The sequence below is a fragment of the Belonocnema kinseyi genome, chromosome 9, assembly GCF_010883055.1.
Source record: "Belonocnema kinseyi isolate 2016_QV_RU_SX_M_011 chromosome 9, B_treatae_v1, whole genome shotgun sequence".
NCBI lineage: Eukaryota > Metazoa > Arthropoda > Insecta > Hymenoptera > Cynipidae > Belonocnema > Belonocnema kinseyi.
Genome location: NC_046665.1, coordinates 88,220,429 through 88,246,665, shown reverse-complemented (window position 1 = coordinate 88,246,665; position 26,237 = coordinate 88,220,429). Strand labels below are relative to the sequence as shown.

The 26,237-nt window shown below is 25.7% G+C and overlaps 1 protein-coding gene across 2 annotated transcripts; it reads right to left on the bottom strand.

Annotated features, from left to right (window-relative positions):
- Nucleotides 1–725: 725 nt before the first annotated feature.
- On the bottom strand, nucleotides 726–17,029 carry LOC117179758. 2 transcript variants are annotated; one of them, XM_033371835.1, is made up of 6 exons: nucleotides 16,898–17,029; nucleotides 14,012–14,056; nucleotides 13,633–13,790; nucleotides 6,917–7,041; nucleotides 1,467–1,577; nucleotides 726–1,384 (listed from the first exon to the last, which is right to left on the bottom strand). In XM_033371835.1, the coding sequence occupies exons 3-6, from the start codon at nucleotides 13,773–13,775 to the stop codon at nucleotides 1,266–1,268; spliced, it is 498 nt and encodes a 165-aa protein (XP_033227726.1). In that variant the 5' UTR covers nucleotides 13,776–13,790; nucleotides 14,012–14,056; nucleotides 16,898–17,029; the 3' UTR covers nucleotides 726–1,265. The 2 variants fall into 2 exon arrangements, with proteins under 2 accessions (XP_033227726.1, XP_033227727.1); XM_033371836.1 differs by lacking the exon at nucleotides 14,012–14,056.
- Between the last annotated feature and the right edge of the window lie 9,208 nt (nucleotides 17,030–26,237).

The window sequence follows — 26,237 nt, the reverse complement described above, 5'->3', positions numbered from 1 at the left end:
ATTAATCATTAAAAACATTTTAAAAACTTTCAACTATAAAGTTAGATTTTTTAATTGGATTCTATTAATTCAGTTGTTCCTTTGTAGACTAAAAAATAATATTCTAAGTAAAAATTAAAGTTAATTTTTAATACTTTAAAAATATTAGATTAGAAAACTCGAAATTTTGTTTAAAAACAAAAAAAATGGTGTCCATTGCACACTTTTTGACTTTGGACTAAAAAACTATTTTTTCACGTTTGTGACACTAGTTACCCTATTTTTTATGTGTAAAAGAAACCAGAGGCCTGTTAATAAATTTTCAATTTTTGTTAAATTTATCATGCACATAAACGCGATATTCTCAGTGGTGTAGTCCTAAAAAAAAGTGGCCTTTCGGTGCTTTTATAGAAACTGTGACATACGATAGAAACTTAGAAAATAGACTAGAGCCCTGAAATATCTTTTAATTTTCCAAAAATTTATATAAATTTACCAGAAAAATTATGAAAATTATTGAGAACTTCCTGAAAGTAATGGTAATTATTGTGAATTTATTCATATTTCTATGGAGCAAGAAAGCTTTATAGAAATAATATTTTCTTTCTGAGTCTGATTTAATTTCTCGTCCTCTTTCGAATTTCGTTGGAAGATTTAAAACAGTTCAAAAGGGACAGAATGGCGGCGCTTTTTCTGAAAATATTCAAAGCTAATTTATTCTAAATTCCATCGCTTTTTTCTTTTACTTTTTTCTAGACTTCTCCTAATTTAAAAATTATATTTGATGATATTCTGCATGGAAAGGAGAGAAAAATTGTGTTTATTTGAAAAACAAATATTTCCGATATGCGTGCAAAAATGTATTCTTGAATAATTTTAGGAAATTTTTAATTCTTTAAGAATTTTATACATATTTTCGAAAAAAATGCGTTCCCTACTGTCTTAAAATTAAATTATTAATACTGCGTAAATGGCCCTTCGAAAAAAGTAGCCAGGTCTCGACTCTCGACTACACCACTGAACATTTTTCTTAACCTTTGAATTGAAATTTATTTTCAATTATGTGTGTGAATTTGGGAACATTCCTTTCTTAAATTTTTTTTAAATACCCAATCGCCATTGCGGAAAAGCGACAAAAATGCTTTCGAGATTCATTTTTTGTTTACCTACTTTTGTTCTTTGGATTATAATGTTTAATTTAAGAAAATATGTGTTCTCCTATAGTTTAAATAAAGAGCATTATCCTATTGTTAAGGAATGTTGTTCTCGCAGTTTATTCTCACTTATCAGTCGAAATATGTATCGAAAATTTCATCATCCGAATCCTCTTCACCTGAAGACGGTTCATCCGGCCGCACGTTCTTTATTTTATTAAGTCTCTTATACTTTTCAAAACTGTCCGCGTCTAAAATAAAATTATAATAAATTATTAGGCGAGTATTTAGGTGGAAAAATATTTTATCAAAGCGATCGGTATGATTACATACTGAAGTTCCTGGGGAGAGGCCGCCTCCATTCGGGAACTGTTACGCGGTCAGGGTCGGAAACAATATGAGGATTTTTCTCTTTTTCCAAATGTAACCTCAACCATTCTGCACCTAATATAATTTTTAATTTTAATTTAGAAAGGATATTTTTAATCAACCAGGGTGGCCGAAACACTTTATTTTTAAATTTCCGTGACTTTTCCATTACTAATTATTCATTCTACAAATGCAAGGTCTTTTCCAGGTTTTCCGGGTCAAGATGTTAAGTTTTTTTAAGCTCTCCTGTTTTTTTTTTTTACATCAAATATTGAAATAACTGTTTGTTGTAGATGTAAAAAATAAGCTATTCCCTCTTTTGTTAGCCAACAATTTTTAAAGGAAGCAGAAACGTAAATTAACAAATTCATAATATTTTGCGAACATAAATCTATTCGTTGGAATCTTTTGAAGTACTTAAGATCTTTGTGAAATCTTGAAATTTGGGTCAAATCTTCTGGAATCTTTTTAAATGATTGTAAAATATTTGAGATCCATGAAATCTTTAAAGTCCTTGAAATATTTGAAATCTTCATGAATTTTTTTAAAATCTTTTGAAATTTTGTATGAAATCTTTCAAATATTTTGAGCTTTCGTTAATCTTGGTTTGTGAAATCTTTTGGAATCTTCTCGGTCATTTCCCGGTTTTTTCCCGGTTCGCAATCATTTTTCACGGTCAATGGGATTTAAAAAATGGAACAATAAAGTTAAAAAAAACTCCACTTGAGGTCATAAAAACTGAGCTGCAAATGGAACCACTCAAACTGGAACTGTTAAATTTTGAAGTATTAAAATTGAAATTTAAAAGTTTTTAATTACAAAATTTTGTAATCAGGTACTCAATAATTTACGCGTATAAAATTGAAGGCGATAAGATTTTTCAATATACAAAATAAAACTCCACGTTTTCATTTTCAATGCTCTAAATTAAAAAATCAATCAATGAACTTTAAAATTTTCAAAATTATATAATTTTAAGGAATTTGAAGCTAGAAACATCAAATATTGAAAAATTGAAAAAATTTTAACGGAACACTTCTTAAATTAGAAATTCAATCTAAATTTGTTTAAATTTAAAATTATTTTGGAAATTTTTCAGCACTTCTAAATATCTGTCAAAATCAATTGAACTTTTTTTCTACAATTTTCAAAAAATCCAGAAAATTTTACAAAATTTCTTTACAATTTGGATGTATAAATAACAATTGAACATATATTATTTGTAGGCGAAATTTGAGTAATTTTAAGAGATATGCAGAAGTTTTGAAAAGATTCAAACTCAATGTAAAACTTGAAATGATAGCCCAATATAAAACAAAATGTAGATTTTCGCAGATTTTAAAGAAAAAAATTAGATTCATTTCAATCATTGTGAAAGGGTTCAAAAGAATAAAAACATTTTCTTAAGATTCCTAGGAAAATTAAAAATAACTTTTCATTGTGAAAAATTATTTTAAGAGAATATTTAAAAAGTTTTTCAAAGATTTAAACAAAACGTTTAAAAAAGATTCTACAAGATTTTAAGAAAACTATCTAAAATTTGCATGATAATTTGTAATCTTTTTAAAACTCCTAAATATCTCTTAAAATTACTCAATTTTTTTCTACAAATGTTTATTTGTAAATTATACATTAAAATTTAACAATTTCACTTAGAAATTAAGCATTTTTCAATATAACAATTAAAATTGTAACGGTCAAAGTTTAAAGGCTCTTCGAAATTCTAACGATTCTAGGTTTTCTATGTCAAACAATTCAGTTAAAGAATCTTTAAATATTTGGTTTCAATTTACTTGTCTTAAATAAAAATTCAAATATTGCTAAATATTCAATAGTTAATCTTTTTTTTTTAATTAAAAATTTCAAATTGAATGGGTTACAAATTGAATATTTTAGACTGAAACAATATTTGGAATTTAATAAAATCCTTTAATTAAGAATATATTATTATCAAGTTATTTCTGAGTTAAAAATAGTTTATAAATTTTCAGTCACACCTTCACATTTGTTTAACGACTAAGACTTTCAAATTGAAACCGTTTAAGTTTTAACGTTAAAATCTGAAAATTCTTAAATTTTGAACTGGTTTAAAATCGTTTTTTTTTCAAATAGTTTTTGCTCACTTTTTATTACTTAAAGTAGTACAGATAAATTTTAAAAAATTTATTTATTTATTAAATAAAAAATTTTTTTTATTCAAAATTTTCAAACTCTAAGGCTTTTATTTTTTATTTATTCAAGTCTTTAAGAAAGATCTCATTGTATATCATTGTAGCATAATTGAAAAACATAACAATTCCACTAATTATTTAAAAACTGTTGAAATCGAACGTGGACAGATTTTTCTTGTACAAGTTTTTTAAATTCCCGGTCAAACAAAAATATACAAACTTCACCGTCATTTCTCGGTTTTTCCCGGTCCAGCGGCCAAGCTGTTTTTTTATTCTTTTGAAATCCTTTTGAAATTTTGTATGAAATCTTTTAAATATTTGTGAACTTTCTTTAATCTTGGTTTGTGAAATCTTTTGGAATCTTCTCAAATTTGTTGAATCCTTTTGAAATCGTTTAACATCTTTCGAATGTTTTGAAATCTCTTCAATCTGGTGTATTGTACTCTTTTTGAAATATTTGGAATTCTTGTATTCTTTTAAAATACTTATGAAATTTTTATGAAATCTTGGAAATATTTGTGAAATCGTTGTCAAATATTTTGTATTTATTTGAAATCATTAAAATATTTTTAATCTGTGTCAAATTTTTCGAAATCTTGGAAATATGGTTTACTATAATATTTAAAATATTTATGAAATATTTTTAAAGTTTTAAAATCTTTGGAAATGTTCGATATCTTTGTGCAATAATTAAAAGCTGATTTACACGCCTTTTTCAAATCTTTGGAATCCTTCTGATCTTTATGAAATGTTCGAAATCTTTGTCAAATCTTCTGAATCGTTTGTGAAATTTTTATAAAATCTTTGTGAAATCTTTTTATGCATTGCAATCATTGAATTATTTGAAACCTTAGCGGAATCTTTTCAAATCTTATCAAATGCTTTGCAACTTTTTGAAAGAAAAAATTAAAAACTTATAGAATTATTCTCAATAATAAAGCCTGTTCATTGCCATCTATAAAATAATTGGTAAAATCTACAAAAAATTCCTAGAAATCTATTCATCCTGCAATGAGTAAATGGTAAATTATATCTTGATAAATAAAAAACTTTTCGGTAGCAATATTTCTTCTAAACGATCAATTTCTTTCATAATAGACTTAAAGATTTCTTGTGAAAACTCGAGGATAATTCCAGGTTTTCAAGGTCCCTGGACGCCCTGTTTTACTAAAGAATTTTCGGTTAATTAAATAAAGTCATTTTAAATTTAAAAATTCAATGTATTATTCTCAGGGCTACCACAGCCTAAATTTACTTGAAAAAAGTACCAAAAAAATTGACTGATGTGCATTAATAATGTGACTAATGTAGTTTTGAATTAAAAAGAATTCAAAAGAATTCGATTTATGAAACTTCAAAACAATTCCAGTTAATTAGAAAAAATGCAAATAAATTTAAAAAATATCATTTTTTGTTCGTAAAGTTTTAGTGAATTTAGAGGAATTCAAGGGAATTGAGAAGGATTCGATCAAATTCATAAATATTCATTCATTAAAAACAATTCAGAAATGTGAAAACATACATTTATTTCAATAAGTTTGAAACTAAACAAGTTTGAATTAAACAATAATTGAAAAAAAATCAAATTAATTGAATAAAATGCATTAAAAATTGTTTACATCCTTTAAAATTATGAAAATCCTTGAAAAAAACTTCTTATTTTTCAACATATCGAAAAATCTTTGAAATACCTTAAAAATAATTAAAATAAATCAAGAATTTCCCTAGAATATTACAAACCCTTTGAAGTCTGAAATTTCTTGAAACTTTTGAAGGCTCTTGAAAATTCCTTGGATTTTTTTTTAAATTCCCAAAAATATTTAAAAGACTTTGCAATCTTTCAAAATAACTTGAAATTTTTAAAGCTGTCGAAAGTCCTTTGGAATCTTTTTAAATTCCTTAATATCTTTAAAACATTTTAAATTATTCAAATCTATTTAAGATAACTTAAATTTTTTTTAATTATTTAAAATCTTTCAAAATTCCTTGAAATTTTTTTAAGCTTTTGAAAATTCCATGGAATTTTTATAAATGTTAAAATATCTCAAATGTTTTATAATCGCATGAAACTTTTAAGAGCTCTTGAAAACTCCTTGGAATTAAAAAAAACTCTAATATGTTTAAAATCACTTCAAATTATTAAAATCTGTTGAAACTATCTTAAAATATTTCACATCCTTTGACATTTTTTGAAATCGCATGACACTTTTTAAAGTTCCTACAAATTCCTTGGAATTAAAAAAAATATATTCTAAAATCTTAGCAATATTTTGAAGTCCCTTCGAATGATTAAAATCAATAAAAAAATTCTTTAAATCTTATAAAGTTCGTTAAAATATTTCAAACACTATCAATTCTATTTAAAGCCCTCAAAACTTTTTAAATCTCTTGAAAATGTCTTGGAATCTTTAATAAACCGTAAAATATTTCAAATCCTTTGACTTTTTTTAAATCTCTTGAAAATACATTGTAATTTTTATAAATACCCTAAAATATTTCAAATTCTTTGAAATTCTTTAAAACTTTTGAAAATTCTGAGATTTTAAAAAATACCCTAAAATCTTCAACATCCTTTGGAATCACTTTAAATATTAGAATCTGTTTAAAATGCCTTAAAATATTTAAAGTCCTTTGAAATCCCTTGAAACTTTTTAAAACTCATGAAAAGCTCCTTGCAATTAAAAAAAAATATCTTAAAATTTCAACATTTCTTTGAAACCCCTTCGAATTATTGAAATAATTTAAAAATTCCTTGAAATCTATTTAAGTCCCTTAAAATATTACAAGTCCTTTGAAATTTTATGAATAAATTCTTTAAAATCCATTCACATATTAGAAAATTCCGTGAAATGACATTATATCTGATATTTCTTGAAATCCTAGAAAATTTATTAAAATATTTTTAAAGCTTTTGAAAATTCCTTGGATATTTTTAAAGTTCCTAAAATCCTTTTGAATACCTTCAAAAGATTGAAATCAATCAAAAAATTTCTTAGAATCTTCTAAATTTTCCTGAAATTCTTAAAATCTTTTGAAATCTTTCGAAATCCTTATTTCAAAGGAATTCATTTTAAAAAGTGGCTAAAAATTGATTTGAGGATAAAAAGTGAGTAAAAGTGCCTTTTGCAAAAATTTTCAAAATTTGCTGACTTTTTCCTGACTTCCAGATTTCCCCTGACCTGTGGCCACCCTGGTTTTAAACTTAACTTCCATTAAAATACTAAATAAATAAATAATAAATACCAATGTGTGCTTTGGGTATGTACACTTTTATTTCTCTTCCTGTATTCCTATGCATACATTTTTCAGGAATTATGGCTCCATACATATTTATAATAACGTAGTATTTTTTATCATTTAAGCATGTACTGTAAAAATAGAGTTAAGATTTATAATTCTGATACAAGTAGGCCTGAGATTGTACGCATATAAATTGAGAAGCTAAACCCGAAATATAAATCAATTCTATAGTTGCAAATCAAAAACATCTTTACCGAAAATGAGATTTTTCATGAAAATAGGAAAATAAATTCGTTTAAATAAAATTAATGTAGGTAATTGAAACACTTCAAATTCCTAACATTTTAGGTAAAAATATTGCATGCATTTTCAACAAAAAAAAATGAATTTTTAACAAAGAAAAAATTAACATTTTACCAAACAAGACGAATCAACTGAAGAGAAGCATTTTTAATTGAAATAATGATTCTTCAACAAACAAACAAAATGTTCACAAAGTATTTAAACTCTTAACCATATTGTTGATTTTTTAACCAAAAAAGGTAAATTCTCAACGGAAAATGTAATCGTTGTTTTCTCAACCGATGGAGATTATAATTTTAATAAAAACAGTTGAATTCGTCCAAAAAGGACGACTTTTCAAGAAAATAGTTAGGTTTTCAACTGAATTGTGGAATTTAGAACCAAAAAATGAATTTCCAGCCAAGCAGAATATATTTCTAACAAAAAGACGCATTTTTAACCAAAGAGATGCATTTTTAACTAAAACGATGAATCTTCACTAACAAAAAAATGAACATTTAACAAAGTAGTTAAACTTTCAACCAAGCAGTTTGATTGACAAACAACAAGAAGAAAATTCGCAACGAAAAATGTAATGGTCCGAAAAAATTGGTATTTTAGATTAAACGCAGTTGAATTAATCCAAAGAAGACAACTTTTCAATAAAAAGTTAATTTCTTAACTAAATTGTTGATTTTGTAACCGAAGAGATGATTTTTCAACTAAAATTATGTATCTTCAACGAAACAAATTTATTCGAACAAAGCAGTTCAACTTTTAACCAAATACTTGAATTTTCAACTAAAAAAGATTAATTCTCATCGGAAAATCAAATAGGTAGTTGATATTTCAACTAGCATTTTTTTATTTTAATTTTAAAAAAGTGGAATTTATCCCAAAAAAATAATTTTCAACCAAAAATATATGAATTTCCAACCAAAAAGATTAATTTTCTACCAAAACAGATGAATTCTAAATAAAAGAGATGCATTTTTAAATAAAGCGATTAATCTTCAACAATAATAAATGAACTTTTAATAAAATAGTTGCACTTTTAACCAAGCAGTTGATATTTCATCCAAAAAAGATGTTAATTTTAAATAAAAAAACAGTTGAATTCTACCAAAAACGACTACTTTTCAACCGAATAGTTGGGATTTCAATTAAATTGTTTAATCCTCAACCAAAAATAAATTTCAACCAGTTTTATTTTTAACCAAAAAGATCAAATTTATGACACAGGGATAATTTTTCAAACCAAAAAGGCAACATTTTATTAAAATTATTGACTTTTTAACCGAAAAAAGGTTCTTTAGTCAAAACAGAAACAAGTTTGAACTAAATTGTTTAATTTTCAAGCCAAAAATATGAACTTCCATTCAAGGATATGCATTTTTAAATAAAGTGGTGAATCTTCAACAACAATAAATCAACTTTTAACAAATTAGTTCAACTTTTAACGGAGCAATTGATATTTCAACCGAAAAAGATCTTAATTTGAAATAAAAAATAGTTTAATTTATCACAAAACGACTACTTTTCAAACCAATAGTTGGGGTTTTAATTAAATTGTTAAATCTTCAAACAAACAAAAAATAATTTTTTAACCAAACAGTTGCATTAAAAAAAAAGATCAAATTTATGACAAAAGAATAATTTTTCAAACCAACAAGGCAAAATTTGATCAAAATGATTGACTTTTCAACCAAAAAATATTGTTCAGTCAATAAAGAAGAAAAAGTTTAAAATGTCAAGCCAAACGGACAAATTTTACACAAAAAAGTGGAAGTTTCAGAACAAAATTATGAATTTTTAACAAAATAATTAAATTTCCAACCAAAAAATATAATTGTTAACAAAAAAAAAAAAGATTCTTAACCGAAAATATAAGATTATACTTTTCAACCAAAAAATAGTTGCATTTTTTTTATTGCATTATATCATCTTTTTTTGCAAATCTGTTGAACATAACAGTTTTTCCAGAATTTAAAAATTGATCAGCGAATCGAAGAAACTCAGTATAGAAATAAAAATGATGTTAAAATATTGAAAGAAGTAATGCAAAAAATAGAGAAACTAGATAACAAATAATTGATTCATTTAATTATCGTAGAATTTCAAATTATTACAAGGGATTTTTATGAATTTCAACCATTTTAAGGGCTATTCAGGCCCAATTTATTTCTAACAATTTCATAATTTAAAAGAATGTTAAGCTATTTTAATATATTTCAAAGAATTTTAAAATATTTCAAAAGCCTCAAAGGATTTTAAAGAAGTTTGCACGATTTCAAAAGATTTGGACTCGATTTTAAAGAATTTGTAGAAAATCTTTGAAAATAAATTACCCTTAATACAATTTAAAAAGATTAAAAAGTATTTCAAGGAGTTTTACAATATTTAAAGGCTGTTGTGGAATGACCACGAATTTCAAAGATTTCGAGGGATATGGATATTTGTGTTTTTTAAACTTTAATCAAAAAGTTTAATTAAATTTATCTTGGAATTGGGAATTTTGGAAAATAAATTAAATTTCAATAAATTAGAAGATTTTAAGCTCGATTTAAAGTTCTTTCTAGAGAACTTTGGAAACTAAATTAAATTAAATTTCAAGGAATGTCTATAAATATTAAAGCATTTCAGGAGGTTTTATTGAAAACTTCAAGAGATTTTAAGCTTGATTTAAAGTTGTTTCTAAAGAAATTTGGAAAATAAATGAAATAAATGAAAATTTCCAGGAATTTCTCAAGATTTCAAAAATTTAAAAATATTATAAGATATTTCAAGAAATTTCACACAATTTAAAGGCTTTGATTGAATCTCAAAGGATTTAAAAGATTTATAGGTATTTGAATTGGTTTTTTCAAAGAGAAATTTAATGATAATATAATTTATATTAAAGAGATTCCTAGAGAACTTTGGAAAATAAATAAAATAAATGTCAAGGAATTTGTAGCGATTCCAAAAATTTCAAGGGATTTTAAGATGTTTTATTTTTAGAAATTGAATGATAATTTAATTTATATTAAAGGGATTTCAAATTATTTTTACTTATTTAAATGGATTATTACGATTGCCAACGATTTTAAAGGATTTTGAGAAATTAAAAAAATTTCAAGGAATGTTAAGGAATTTTGAAGGATTTTAAAGAATGCCCAATTAGAAGTACCTCCAATTATTACACAGGATTTACGGTATTTTAAAATATTTTAAGCTATTTTAACAGATTTTGAAGGTTATCAAGAAATTTCAAAAATATTAAGGGATATTAAGATATTTCAAGAATTTTCAAAAGATTTAAAGAATTTATTGAATCTCCAAGGATTTCAAGGATTTCTAGGAATTTTAACGATCATTTTTTATAGAAATTGAATGATAATTTAATTTATATTCAAGATATTCCACATGAATTCTACTTATTTTAATGGATTATTACGATTTTCATGGATTTCAAGGCATTTCAAGAATTTTTGCAAGATTTGAAGGACTCTATTGAATCTTCAAGAATTTAAAAGATTTTTAGGGATCTTAAAAGATTTTAAGTTATTTTACCTCACTTTAAAGGATTCCAAGAGATTTAAAAAACTTCAAGGTATTTCAAAGAAGTTTCTTTTGGGAATGGTTAAACTGCGATACGTCACCTGGTGACGAAAATCCGAACTCATTTTAATTTCCGCATAAAAGTGTTCTAACGATTTTTGTTTCGAAGTTTAAAGTATTTATTAGATACTAAAAATAATCTTGTTTGGAAACAAATGAGTTTATACAGAATTTACATCTAATAAGATGAAAAACATATTTTTGTACAGAAATATTTTTCTTAAAAAAAAAAAAATAAAAAAAAAAACAATCATTGTTCCATTTATTGTGATTTTCAAAAGATAAGTTAGGATATAATTCTTATTTAAATTCCAATTGCAGGGTGGCCGTTGGACCAAAAAATTGGGAATCTCATGAGACCGGGAAATGATAGTGAATTTATTTTTTAACCGGGAATTTTACAAATATATAGACAAAAATCAGTATAACTATGATTTCCATCGTTTTTCAAATAATTAGTTAAATTGTGATCTCTTTCAATTATATATGTAATTCATTTCATACTGCTTATTTCAAAAATCTAAAACTTTAACAAATTTTTAATTTTAGATATTAATTGTTAAGTTTACATTTTATTTTAATGAATTTTAAAATGCAGTTTGAAAGACTTAAACCATTGAAAATTAAAAGCGTTTGAAATCGAAGATTTTAGATGAAAAATAGTTTTAGTTGATCATTTTTCAATATAAATTAATAGTGATTTTTTAAATTGAACTGTTCTTTAAGATTCAAAAAGTGAATGATAATTAATTTTACAAAACGATTCGAAATCAGTTTGCATTTTTTGAATTTCCAGGTTCTAACGTTAAAAATGCAAACTTTATAAAGTATTTTCATTTTTAAAATAACTTCCAAATAATATATTCATAATTCAAGGCTTTTATTAAATCTGACGTATTATTTTGATCTAAAATATTACATTTTTATACCAGTAAATTTGTAATTGTTTAATTAAGAAAAATAAGAATTAATAAGTATTTAGAAATAACTGACTGTTTATTTAAAATCACTAATTATAATAAATATTAAAGACTAAATTTTGAACGTTACATTTTAATTGTTCTATTTAAAAAAAATTAATTTGTAAGTAAAATTGTTGAATTTCAGTGTAAATAGCCCACGACCTAATTTAAAACTAAATCTAGATTTCGGCAGATTTTGAACAAAAAATTTAAAAGCTTTTTAAGAATTTTGAATTTCTTCAGAAGATCAAAAAACATGTCCTATGAAAACTAAAAATGATTTTTATTTTGAAAAGATAATTTTGAGTGATTATTTAAAAAGATTTAGAAAGATTTACGAAATTATCAAAAATGAATGTGGAAGATTTTAAGAGAGTTTATTTAATTTGGCAGAATTTAAAAAAAAATGAGAAAAAATTAGATTAGTTTTAAGGGATGTTTAAAAGTTCTAAAATAATTTCAAAAATAATTAAAAAGTTGAAAAAAATGGAAACAACATGCAGATCTTTCAAGATTTTCAAATAAAATTTGGAAGCATTTTATGGATTTTTAAATCGTTTGAAATATTAATAATTTAACTTTTTATTTAAGAAGTGTTCAATTTATAAAAAAAAAATGTAATCGATCAATTTTTAATGTTTCCAGCTTAAAATTGCTTTAAACGATATAATTTTGACAATTATTAAATTCATGGATTGATTCTTGAACTTAGACTTTCGAGCATTGGAAATGATAATATGCATTTATATTTTTAGAACTGAATCTGAATCTTTCAACTCTACAATTCATAAAAGTTAAAAAATTTATTTTGCAGTTTAAGTGCATTTAATAAAAAAATGTTTAGTTTCAAAGCGAAGTAGCTTCCATTTTACACGTGTACATTATTGAGCATTTGAATAAGATTTGAAAATAATATTATTTAATTAAAAAACTTTCAAAACTTCAATTTTAAAAGTTTGAAATTCAGAAGTTCCACTTTCAGTGCTTTCCTTTGCAGCTCAGTTTTTATTAAATCAAATGGAAAATGATCAGGAATTTTTTTCTTGGATTAAGACGACCACCCTAAATCGTCTATTATTCGTATCCAATCATTGGTTTATACTTCACAAAAATATCGTAAAAACACTTTTATGCAAAAATTAATGTGCATCTTTAAAATGGTACCTACTCTTTTAGTTCCAGTTTCCGGCACCAGGTGGCGAAATGGTAGTCCACCATTCCCAATAGTTTCCGAAAATGTTAAGTTATTTCTAGCGGACTTTGGAAAATAAATAAAATAAAATTTCCAGGAATTAGCAGCGATTCTAAAAATTTCAAGGTATTTCAAGAAACTTCATAAGGTTTCAACGACTTTATTGAATATCAAGGATTTAAAAATTGTTTAAGCAGCAGAAAACTATAAAAAAAAAATGAATTAATAGATTTAGTTTAATTTATATGGAAGGTACTTACAATTATTTCGACTACCAAAGAATTCAATAGATTTTACGGGAGTTCAATAAAATTCTAGAAAACTTTTCTGAATAAAATAACTTTTGTTTCACAGAATGTCTACGGATTTCAACGATTTCGAGTGATTCGAAGAAATTGAAAAGCTTTGAAAGGATTTTGAAATTTTTCAAAAGGATTTTTTAAGGGTTTTTCTACTTTTTACACTAATTATTTCAATATTTTTGTATGATTTATTCCAATTATGATTATATATAATGAATTTTCTATAATCGTGATAGATTATAGGAAAATTATTTATTTTTTAGAATTTATTTTAAATAATACATATTACTAATAATATAATATAAAAAAGTTTTTATATTTTTGACAATCTCAGGCCTGGCACAAGTGATTATTAAGGAAAGCTGTGAAAAAATGGCTTACCTGAAATTCAATCTTTCTCTGTCGATTCGCAGGTAATACTTTTCAATATCACATAACTGTATCTGCAGAACCACAACTACATCTGTTTGATGCCAGATTATTTTTGGACTATTTAAATTACTCTTGAGAAGTGGTAAATTCATTTTGTCGGTTAAAGTCTGCAATTTTTTAATTTATATAGGTGAAAATAAAAAAGATGGAATTATTCAATTTTTAATTGAATAGAAAAAAAAGTATTTCAGATAAACATACAAATTTTTTTTTCTATTAATATTAATGACTAAAAGTAGTTATTGGCCAGATGTTCTAATTTTATAATTAAATTTTTTTGTATATCTACTTCTCGAGGATAAACATATAAAAATTATTATTTGATTACCTATTCAGGGTTGCTACAAAATCCCAATTTTGAAATTTCCCTGACCTGAAAAAACGGATTTTTAACATAATAGATAAATACTCAACCAGAGATGAATTTACAAAAAAGGAAAAGAAATTTCCAACAAAATAGTTAAATTTCCAACTAAAGAGATGAATTTTCAAGCTGAAAATTAAATTATAACCAGAAGTAATCTATAAAAAAATGTTGAATTTTCAAGTCAAAAAGACGAATTTTCTGCAAAACAATTGAGTAAACATATTTCAAGGAAGAATGGAATAGATAGATTTTAAGTTAAAAAATAATAAGCTTCGAATACAAAAAACATTATTTTCAACAAAAAATTAAAATTCCAACCAAAAAGTAAAGTTTTCAAGCAAAGAAATGAATTTTCAACCAAACATATAAACTCTAAATTAATAAGATTAATATTCTATTACAAAAAATTTAATTTTCGGTTTAGAAAATTAATAAAAAAGATTGTTTTTAACAAAACAGTTAATTTTGAACGAAAAATTAAATTTTAACAAATTAGTTTTTTATTTCAAATACGTAGTTGAATTTTCAGTCAAACAAGATGAACTTTCAACAAAAAATATAATTGATATTTCAACTAAAAATATTTGTATTTTAAACCAGAAACCGTTAAATTCAACCAAAAAATACCAACCTTAAATAAAAGAGTTAAATCCGGAATGAAAACCGATTCATTTTCAATCAAACAGTTGCATTTTTACCAAAAAATGATGAAATTTGTATAACAAAAAGATAAATTTTCAACCAAAAATGGAATGTTTTCAGTTAAAAAATTAATGTTTGACCAACGAGATGAATTTTCAAATAAAGTGATGAATTTTAAGCTTAATTTAATTTTAAACAATTTTCAAACAAGATCATTTTTTATTTAAAAATTGAATAGTTACATTTTTGGGTGAAAAAATTTATTTTTTAACGCAGAGAATAATTTTTTTTCTTAAAATTAGGGAATATTAAAAAAATAGGTCATTTTTCAACAAAAGTGATCAATTTTTAAATAAAATTTTGGAACTTAAAAAAAATATATTTTTTAATCAAAGAGTTTAACTTTCAAAGAAGTAATTAAATTTTCTTTCCAACGAAAGAACGAATAAATATTTTTCAGTCTGGAATATTCAAACAGAATAGTGGATTTTTAAGCTAAAAAAGATGAATTTACAACTAAAAAAGATAATTTTTCAATCAAGAATTGAAAAATTAAGTTTAGGATTAAAAAAAATAATAATTTTTTACCAAAGATATATATTTTTAAATAAGAACATGGAATTTTTAGCTGGAATTGTTGCATTTTTTCGTTAAAAAAAATCTAATTCAACAGGAATAGTTCAATTTTTAGCAGAAAAAAATTATTTTCAGCCAGAGAGAAAACAAATTTTCAGAAAAATAGTTCATTTTTCAACCAAATAGATACATTTTAAATTACAATAGTAAATCTTCAACCAAAAAACATAATTAAAAAAATAAGAGGTAAACTTTCAATCCAGTATATAAATTTTAATTTAAAAAAAGATTAATTCTGACCAAAAAATGTAGTAGTTGCTATTTCAACCAAAAAATATTTTCATTTTATCAAAAACAGTATAATTTAACTAAAAAAGTTTCATTCACAAAAAACGATAAATTTTTAAACATGGAGATTAATTTTCCACGAAAAAGAACGAATTATCAAGAAAATACGTGAATTTTCAACCAAATACTTGAAATTTTTTAATATATTTGATCAATTTGTAATGTTTTTTTGTTAAATTAAGCATGCCCTCGGCAAAATTCCGTGGCTTTAAAAAAAATTCCCTGAGAGGGAATCGAATATTTCAAATTTGGACTAAAAAATGTCAATTTCCAAAAAAAATGGAATAGTTTAAGTTTTAGTTGAAACAATTAATGGTCAACCAAACAAAGAATTTTCAACTAAAAATATAGAGCTTTCAATAGGAAAAAGTTAAATTTTTAGTTAAAAAAATTACTTTGAACAAAGAAAACTAACTCTAAACAAATAGAAACATTTTTAAACAAAGTGATGAATTTTCAACTAAAATGGTGAATCTTTGACTGGAATAGTTGAATTTTAAAACAAAAAGATGGATTTTCAACTAAAATGACGAATCCTTAACTAAAATAATTGAATTTTTAACAAAAAATGCATTTTCAAACCAGAAGATTAATTTCTACAAAAAAATATGAATTTTCAACTAAAAAGAGTATTTTACAACCAAATGTCGAATAATTACATTTTTAATCAAAAAATGAATTTTCAGCCAAAAGGATGAATTTTGATATAAAATTATGAAATATTTAATTGGAATAATAGTTACTTTAACTGCTACAAAATATTCAGGTATTGAAATATTCAATGATCTTCAATTATTAATAAATTTTATTGGGAAAATTAAAATCTTAAGCCATAAAACTATGGCGACAAAAACTCTGGACAATTTAAAAAGTGAATTTAACTTTGAAAGTATAATTGGAAACAAGAAGAAATATTCATTTTCTAAGTCTCTAATTAATTCTAAAAAATACGTGTATTCAACAACTACACCTTAAGATTTCTTTTAAAATATATAACGAAATATAAATTTGAAAAAAGATAGTCAGAGACCAGTTACCGAGTGACATTTACTCATATTTGAATTAATTAATTTTGGTATGGAGTAAAGTAAAAATAATTTTCAGATATGATATTATGGAAGAAAATACGCTTAATAAAACCCTGTAATTCAAACAATTATTCTACCATAAACAAAAACGTATATATAATATTTCAGGGACACGATATGTCCACTTTTTGATTTTCGCACAGAATATTATGATTTGTATGTATTTAAGAAGGTGAACTTACACTCTGCTTACCTTTTGTAATTTACTTGGACGTGTTTTTGTAATTTGTTAGTTGTTTCGTCATTTTTTTTTATATAAATATTATATTTGATTGAATTTATTTAAAACCATTTTAAATGATTTTAGTGATTTTAAGCCCATGGAATTGAGGTTATTTGAGGTTATGTTTAAATCGGAGAGCTTACGTTATGAGCCGCTACCCGCTGGAAGCGATAGCTGCTTTAGACTAAGTTCCGCGAAAATTCAAATTTGATAAATGAAAAATTGCTTTTTTCTATACAGATTAATTATCAAAATTTACAGTTCAATCCTAAAATCAAGGCAAAAAAAGGCAAATGGAAAAGTTAATTTTTCACTAAAAAAAAAGAAGTTTTAACAAAATAGAACAATTTTCTAGCAAAGGAATGATTGATCACGTAGCTTAATTTTCAGCAACAAACAGAAATGAATTTTCAACAAAAATGGCATAATTACCTCTTCAGATAAAACAATTCATTCTTAACCAAAATAAAAAATATTTTTTCATCAAAATAGTTCAATTTTTAACGAAAGAAATTAATTTTCAACTAAAAAAGATAAAGTTTTAACCAAAAATGTTCAAATTAATTTTGAGTTAAAAAATAATTTTCAGCACAAATTGAAGTGCCGACAAAATACATCAAACTCTCGCTTTCAGTCTAGTGTCGGGGATTGCCTTCAAATGGCCTTGGACTGAATTCTAAGAAGGCTGAGAACGGGGTGACTGAAGGCGAAAGTTTGGTGTAGTTAAATTTTTAACTAATACTGACGAATTATTAAACAAAAATATAAATTTTCAAACATATAATTTTATACAAAACGAAATTTCTACTAAAAAAATTAATAAAAAACTGTAAATGAATTTTGAACAAAAAATGGCATAGTTACATTTTCATTAAAAGAAAATAATTAAAAATCAAACTGAAAAATATTTTATCGAATAACAGTTAACAACAAATAACAACAAATTTTCAATCAAAAAGATGATTTTTCAAACAAACCAAATTTTCCAAAAAAAGGTCAATAAAAAATCGAATTTTCAACCAAATGGTTGAAAACCATAACCAAGACAATTAATTTTTGCGAAAATACATGAATTTTTATAATTATATGGTGCTCCTTTCACGAGCACTTTGCTCCCCGTTAGCAAACGTATTTGCTTCTTCATTAAGGAAGGATTAGCGATTTTTTTAAATAATAAACAAACTAAAGTTTTCATTGGGATTTCAGGTCAACTTAAAAATATAAAATAACAAAAAATACAAAATTACAAAATAATACAAACAATTTTTAAAATATAATGATCAATCAGACTTTTTCAATAATTAGCAATAAGAAGCTAACAAATCTTTACCTAATTTTTTAAACAAATGTGAACAATTATCAATAAGTTAACAAATTAGGGATTTAAGTAAAGTAATGGAATTTCTTGAAAAATACAAAAAAATGCGCCTTACTAGCTTTTTTCCTGGCAGAGGTTGTATTTAAACAATTATAAATGGTTTAAACAAAGAGTTGCGAAGTTATAAAATTACCTTAAATTTAATAGATTTGTAACTCAAACACTCAATTCACTAAGCCTCTTGTAAAATTTATCTGTGATAAAAAGAGCTTGCCGTAAAATGAAAACCTTGCAAGAATTAGATATTTTAAATTAAATTATTTTAAATAAATTATTTTCCATTTAATTATTTTTTAAAGAAAAAATTTGAAACTCATTGCCTCTCCAATTATTTTTTAACATATTTTTTTATCCATATGTTATTAATTGTCAAAGTAATAACTCGCGCATAAAATTACTAGTTTCATATTAATTATTCATAAAATCTTAAAATTATTTTTAAGCATTCTTCTTTTAAAGATAGAGAGCAGCAAGAAGAATTATAAACGTAAACAAATCCTTCAATATTCATTGAATTACTTCCTTCAATAAGGTATTATTTGTTTCAAATTGAGTTTAACATTCAGTCTTTTCGTTTACTTTATTATTCAGTATATGACATCATACATATATTCTCGGACAACGCTTATAAATTATAGCAAAATTCATACAAGAAATCGTGGGTACCTTTACTTATCTACAATGCGGATCATTGTGGGGACTATTCTCCTTACCATAGCGGTTTTACTTAATTTTATCGGTAAGTAAACTTATAATATCAGAGTTAAAATAGATAAATAAATGCGTATAATTTTCGATATTAATCTGGCCTTGAATATCAATGACAAGAAAAAATAAAATATTGTTCACGAAAGAATTAGAAAAAAGCAGAGAATTTTAAAAATGATGTTTTTTGAGCACCTTGAATCACATCCAGGGGCGGCGAACGTCTAATGTACGTTGGGTAGTACTACCCACTTGAGATTTCTGAATTCATGTTTCGCATTTCTGAATGCATTTCAATTCTGCTTTCTGGTGCTTAGAAAAGATTTGAAAAGCATTGATTCACATTAGGCTTTACCTCGCTGAGCGCGAAATTTCAACGTGCATGCTTCGTATTCAAAAATATTGGATCGCATTTAATTTATCCACTCTCAACTACAAGCGGTGGCCGTGAATTTTCATACTTCGCATTAAAAAGTATTGGTTCACTTTAAGTTCATCCACGACAAATGCGACTATCAAAGAAATTTCTGCAAAAGGAAAAATAGTAGTTTTTCACTGTTTAATTATTTAATTGATGTTTATTTGAAACAACACATTTTTTTGCCAAATTTTGTCGCAATTTTTTAGCAATAATTATGCTAAACAAAATTAATATTTTTAAAACAGTCAAAACCTAGAGTTTAAGCGATGATTATTAAAAATGATATTTATTGAACGTTATTACTCTACATGTATTCGATAGTCGTTAGACCTTTCATGAAACAGTTGGATTTCATGGAACTGGCTAAGATATACATGTAACTGAATCATGAAGTTTTTGATAAAACAGAAATATATTTTTTTTAATTAAAAAATAGGGGTTATGTTTATTTTTCCAAATCATGAATTGTTAATATTAATCATTAATTATTATTCTTTAAAGTTTTTTTAATATATGTGAATCAGCCGTTCTTTATTGAAAAGTATTCAATTTATATTTCCGAAGTAGAAAAATTTAAATGAATGCAAATTCTCACATGAAAAAATGTTCACTTTTGTTCTGAACTTCCTCTCATTTATTCGCACTCAATAGCATTGAAATAAGTGCAAATTCTCGTATTAAAAAATTATGATCTGACGATGTCTTTACGATATCGTAAAGACACTGTAACGACAAGGACATAGGATGTCGTAAAGTTGTCGTAAACACGTCGTAACGATGTCGTAAAGACGTCCTCAAATTTTGTGCCCACTGGGATGTTTTCATTTTTTTCTGAATTTCCTCTCATTCATTCGCACTCAAAAACATTCAACTAAATGCGAAATCTCACATTAAAAAGTTTCTTCCTTAAGTTCAACTTTGTCTCATTCATTCGCATTCAATGCTATTCAAATTAATACAAACTTTTGCATTAAAAAGTTTTTATATTTCTCTAAACTTTTCTCTCATTCAATTGTATTCAGTAGCATTTAAATCAAGGCGAACCCTTGCATTGAACATGATTCATTTACACCAAACTCTCGCTTTCAGTCACCCCGTTCTCAGACTTTCTAGAACTCCTGGCTCCCGCAGTTTCTCAGGGGAGCAGAGCGACAACAGTTGCGACATTATATCTATAGATATATATTCCAACTAGAAATGAGTCAGGCGGCCCTTACTGTTTACGTTTCTGTCCCTCCGAAAACAGTCCAAGGCCATTTGAAGGCAACACACGACACTTGGCTGAAAGCGAGAGTTTGGTGTATTTATTTGTTTTTCGCATTTAATCGAATTCAAGATGAGGACATTATATGCGAAGTATCGCATTCGATAGTTTTGGATTGTACCCCAATGCGAACCAGGCGCAAATCCAGAGAAGTGTCCTGGGGGGGGGGGGCATCAGAAAATTATATAGACATGTTGTGTTTATACACACATATCTATATACACAATTTTACGGTAAGTTAAAAAATTCTGGGGGGGGGGGGCGATCGCCGTTCAGCCACCATTGTAGATGCGCACCTGATGCGAACTTGTCGAAAAGCGGAATTCCAGGCAACATTTCCTGAATGCAAAGCAATACTTTTTAATTGGACGTTTTTTGCAGGGTTGTATTGTTACGTAATTTCTTTGATAACAATTATTATTTACCTATTTATATTTCTTCTTTCAGAATTAAGTTTGCAGAGCAATCAGTGGCTACAGTCAAATTATTTCTATGTTGAAAAAGCGGCTGCTAATCCTATCATAGGAAATAATAATAATAATAATGCAGGATCCGGACACGGCTTCATGCACGGTGTGCTGACAGCCGTTCAGCGTTCAGCCGATCGGCAGCAAAAGAAAGTCGAGGATGAACACGCTCGAAGACGAGCAATCGTTCGGCAGGCAGCTGCTAAGAACGTACAAAATCAGCATGCACCAAATCATAAAAGTAATTTTTTGATTTGACACTGACAACAAGAGGATACCATTAATAATTCAATGCAAAATTAATACACAATTTTGTTTGTGAACAAAAGTCTAATAAAAGTTTCGAAAGACAATAAAATACATGCAAACTTTTTCTTACATTTCTACCGGCCCACAGTGGGGCCAAATGAGGTGTCCATGGACAATTTATCTTTTAGCCCGAACTATTCTACGGATTTTAAATTTTCTTCGAATTGAAGCTTATGAAAATTCTAAAAAAGTTGTTGAAGCATATTTTAGAAAAAGTTGTGTACTTTTTTAAAATTTAATAATACAAAAATTAATTTTTTTTCAATTTCGAAGATGTCATTATGTGGGAATTTGTCCAATCTATGCGAAAGTACACAGAATTACTGGGGAAACTTGTCTTGAATGATCTCCAGCAGTATCAGATATTTAAAAAATGTTTTACAATTTGTGTAAACAAATTAATCAACAAAAGTTAGGTATTTAGTAAAAATGATATATAACTACTTTTATGTGTTTTTATGTGGAAACCTGAAAAAAGAATTCGATATGACTCATAAAAAATAGAGAGCATATGTTAATTATTTAAACAAATTTTCTAAACAAATGGATAAATTCCTCATTTTCAAATAGATTTGATTCGTTTTGTTAACAGAAAGGACAATGAATTATCTCGATTATGCCTTTTTTATTTGATTCTTTGATTTCAGACAATTCGGGTCATTTGTTTAAAAAAATTTAATTTACAAATGCATAATATTGTCATTTTTCAGTTAAAGGAAGTCGTTTTCTTTTAATCAACTTCAGATATGTTAAAAATACTTATCGATATGATACTTGGTTATTAACAAAATAATTTATGTTTGTTTAAACAAACTAAATAAACAAATTCATTGTTTTGCCATTTTCCAACATACAAATTTTGTTTTTTCAGATAAATAAATTTGGCCATCTTTTAGCAGATAAATTTAATTTCTTTAACCCAATTAAACATGTATAACCAATGGGCCTTTACTGTGATATTTTGCTGTTAGACAATAATTCATAATTTTTAAACAAATTACTATGAGGCCACTTATGATTAGAGACAACATATTGTTTTTGATGAAATCGAGTACGATTTTGAAGCAAGGTCTTTCTGTTATGATACTCTATTATCCGACAGGACATGTTTATTATTTTTATAATTATTTGTAAAAATCAGTCGAAATTAAATAATTAAAAAAATTATAATGAGTTTAAACAGCAGTTAAAGGAGAAGTGCTTTTCTTTTTTGTATACATTGTTTATAATTTCGACTGATTTTTATAAATAATTGTAAAAATAATAAGCATGTTCTGCCGGATAATACAGTATCATAACAGAGAGACCTTTCCTAAAAATTTTAGTTGATTTCAGAAAAAACAATATGATGTTTCTCTTAAAAAACGGCTTCAGAGTAATTTGTTTATTAAATTTGTTTGAAAATTATGACTTGTTGTCTAATAGCAAAATATCACAGTAAAGGCCCATTGTTTGTACACATTCAACTGATTTTGTTAAAGAAACTAAATTGATCTACTAAAACAAGGCCAAATTATTCATTTGTTTATTACATTATTTAAAACAATTACTAATTGTTTAGTATTATTAAAAAATAACTATTCAGAGCTACTAGCAAGACACTAGGAGTTTATTTCTCTAAAAAAATGAAATCTATATGTAGAAAAATGGCAAAAAAATGAATTTCCTTATTTAATTTGTTTAAACTGTTAGGAATAATTTGTTTATAACAAAGTGTCACATCTAGAAGTATTTTTTAACATATCTAACGTAGATTAAAAAAAAACGAATTCTTTCAAATGAAAAATGACAATATTATGCATTTGTTAATTAATTTTGTTTAAGCAAATAATCCCAATTGTCTGAATCAAAGAATTACAAAAAAAGCTAGAAGCAAGATATTTATTGTCCTTTCTGTTAACAAAACGAAACAAATCTATTTGAAAGTGACGAATTTATGTATTTGTTTCTAACATTTGTTTAAATAATGAACAAATGATCTCTATTTTTATAAAAATCATATCGAAAATTTTTTTCTTCAGATTTCCAATTAAAAACACACATCTGAAGTAGCTATATATCATTTTTACTAAAATCCTAACTTTTGTTGTTTAATTTGCTTATAAAAATTGTAAACAATTTTTTAAATATCTGATGCTGCTGGACATCATTCAAGACAAGTTTCCTCGCTAGTTATGTGTACATTCGCATAAATTGGATATATCCTCACAAAGTGGCATCTTCGAAATGAAAAAAAAATTCATTTTCATTTTTAATTAGAAAAAATTAATTTTTTTTTTAATATGCCTCGATAACTTTGTTAGAAATTTAATTGGATTTAATTTTAAAAAATTCAAAATCCGTCCAATATTTTGGTTTAAAAGTTAATTTGTCGACGGACACCTCATTTGGCCCCACTGTACGGCCCATCGTCACCATTTCTTTAATCGCTCGGCAGGAGGCAGCCGCTCGGAACGTATAAAATTAGAATGCACCAAAGTAGTAATATGATTTTTTGGAGCAATAAGAGGACACCATTAATAATTCAGAGTAAAAATATTATGCAATGTCTTTTGTGAACAGTAAGCGTAAGAAAAAATTTAGAAATGCCAGAAAAATTACATGCAAAACTTTTCTAACGCTTCCGCTTCCGCTTCCTTTCTATATCCACGCCATTATCTTGAACTTCCCTAATCAATGCAAAAATAATAGTAAAAGTAGGCGTAATGAGCTAGAAAAAATAGTTTCGAAAGTGATAAGAAATTTTAGAACTTTTCCAAGTTTTTAAAATAATTTGAATCTTAAGAATACTTCAAAAAGAAATTTTAACAATATGTAGATCCTTAAATATTTCAAACAACAAATTTAGAAGCTTTTTAAGAATCCTGAAATATTTCAAGAGAATTCTAAGATTTTCTCAGATTCCTGGGATAATTCTAAAACATTCCAACACCCATCTTTCTCCGTGAAAATATTTTTCTAATATTTAAAAGAATCTGGGAGATTTCATGAAAATATTTTTAGTTTAAAAAAATGTGGAATCATCTCAAAATACAGGTTGGATACGCTGGGGCTTACATACATGGCCAGTTGAATGCTACCTGAATTGCACAATAGCAGGGGAGAAGCCATTATACAGGGGTATTTTCATATTTGGCGCCTTTAAAGTTGAATTCGGATCGGCCATTCGGCCAAGTCCGTGCATCTTCGGATCAAGTTTATGAGTTTCCATGGTTGCGTTCGAAACTTCAAGCAGTTATGTTCAGATTCACCTGTTTGTCCTAATCGCTGTCAGTAAATATAGGCAATGTCAATTTAAAGTTTACGCATGTAATATTTCATTCACTTTATTAAAAACACATCCTGTCTATTCATGACATACCTTTTTTTATAAAGTAAAAATAAGCGTTAAACACCATTCACTCTTTGTCCACTGGAAGCGCAGAATATTATTACTATTTTATAGTATTTGTCACTCAGCAGCCATTCTATAATGTTATTAACACAGGAAAAAATGACGTTTACTTCTCAGTTCACATATCTCACTTCATTATTAATTAAACAGTTTTATTATTTGTAATTATTATATAACATAACCTATATTCTTTTGACACTTATATCCGTTTGAGGTTTCGAACGCAACCATGGAAACTATCATAAACTTGATCCGAAGATGCACGGACTTGATGAAATGGCCAACCCGAATGAAACTTTAAAGGCGCGAAATATGAAAATACCCCTGTATAATGGCTTCTGCCCTGCTGTTGTGCAATTCCGGTAGCATTCAACTCGCCATGCATGTAAGCCCCAGCGTGTCCACCCTGTATATATAAGTTTTTAAAAATTTTGAAAAAAATGACAAAGTTGAAAAGATATAAAAAAATTGAAACAATTTAGATATTTTAAGATTTTTGATAAAAAAATGTATAAGATCTTTAATAATTTTGAAATATTTGAAGAGAATATAATAGTTTAACGATTTCTAGAAAAGTTTAAAGTAACTTTTTATGTGATAAAATATATCTTTCATAAAATTAATTTTAAGAGTATATTTAAAAAGGTAACAAAAATGTCAAAAGATTTTTTACATTGTGAAAAAAGAGTATGAAAGATGCAAGGTAATTTTTTAGTTTTTAAATGTGTTTCAAATATTTTAGGAAGAATTCCAATTATTTTAGAAAATATATAGAAATTTTGCAAAAGATCTAAGAATAATTAAAAATTTAAAAAGTTTTTGAAAACGAATCGGTTTCCTAAGATTATCTATATTTAAAAAAAGATCATTCTTGTTATTCCATTTACAGTATCGTATTTGCATAAAATATTTGCAATATTACCGTATTAATGTTTCAATAAAGCTGAAAATATTGTCAGGGTGGGCTTTTTAATGTAAGTAAAGAACTTTTTAGTTCTTCCGGGTTCGTAAAAATGTTTCGTGGTCATTGAATTTTCAAAAGAAAAATTTGACTTTAAGTAATTGAAATTGACCATTTAAAGTGTTTTGAACATAAAAAATTTCATTTTTCTTTTTAAATTTTAATGACCACGACAAAATTTTCCCACCCGGAAGAACTAAAAAATGATTGATTTAAAGGCTAATAATTTATATGCTATAAATGTATTAAAAATGTAACTTTCGTAAATTGAACAGTTTAAAGATTGTTTGTTAAAAAATGTAAATACATACTCAGAAATAAGATTCATTGTTTCAAAGAAAATTTCTTTAAATCGAAGATAAATTTTGTTGTTATCAGGGACCGTACCTAATTACGTATCAGCTCCAGGGG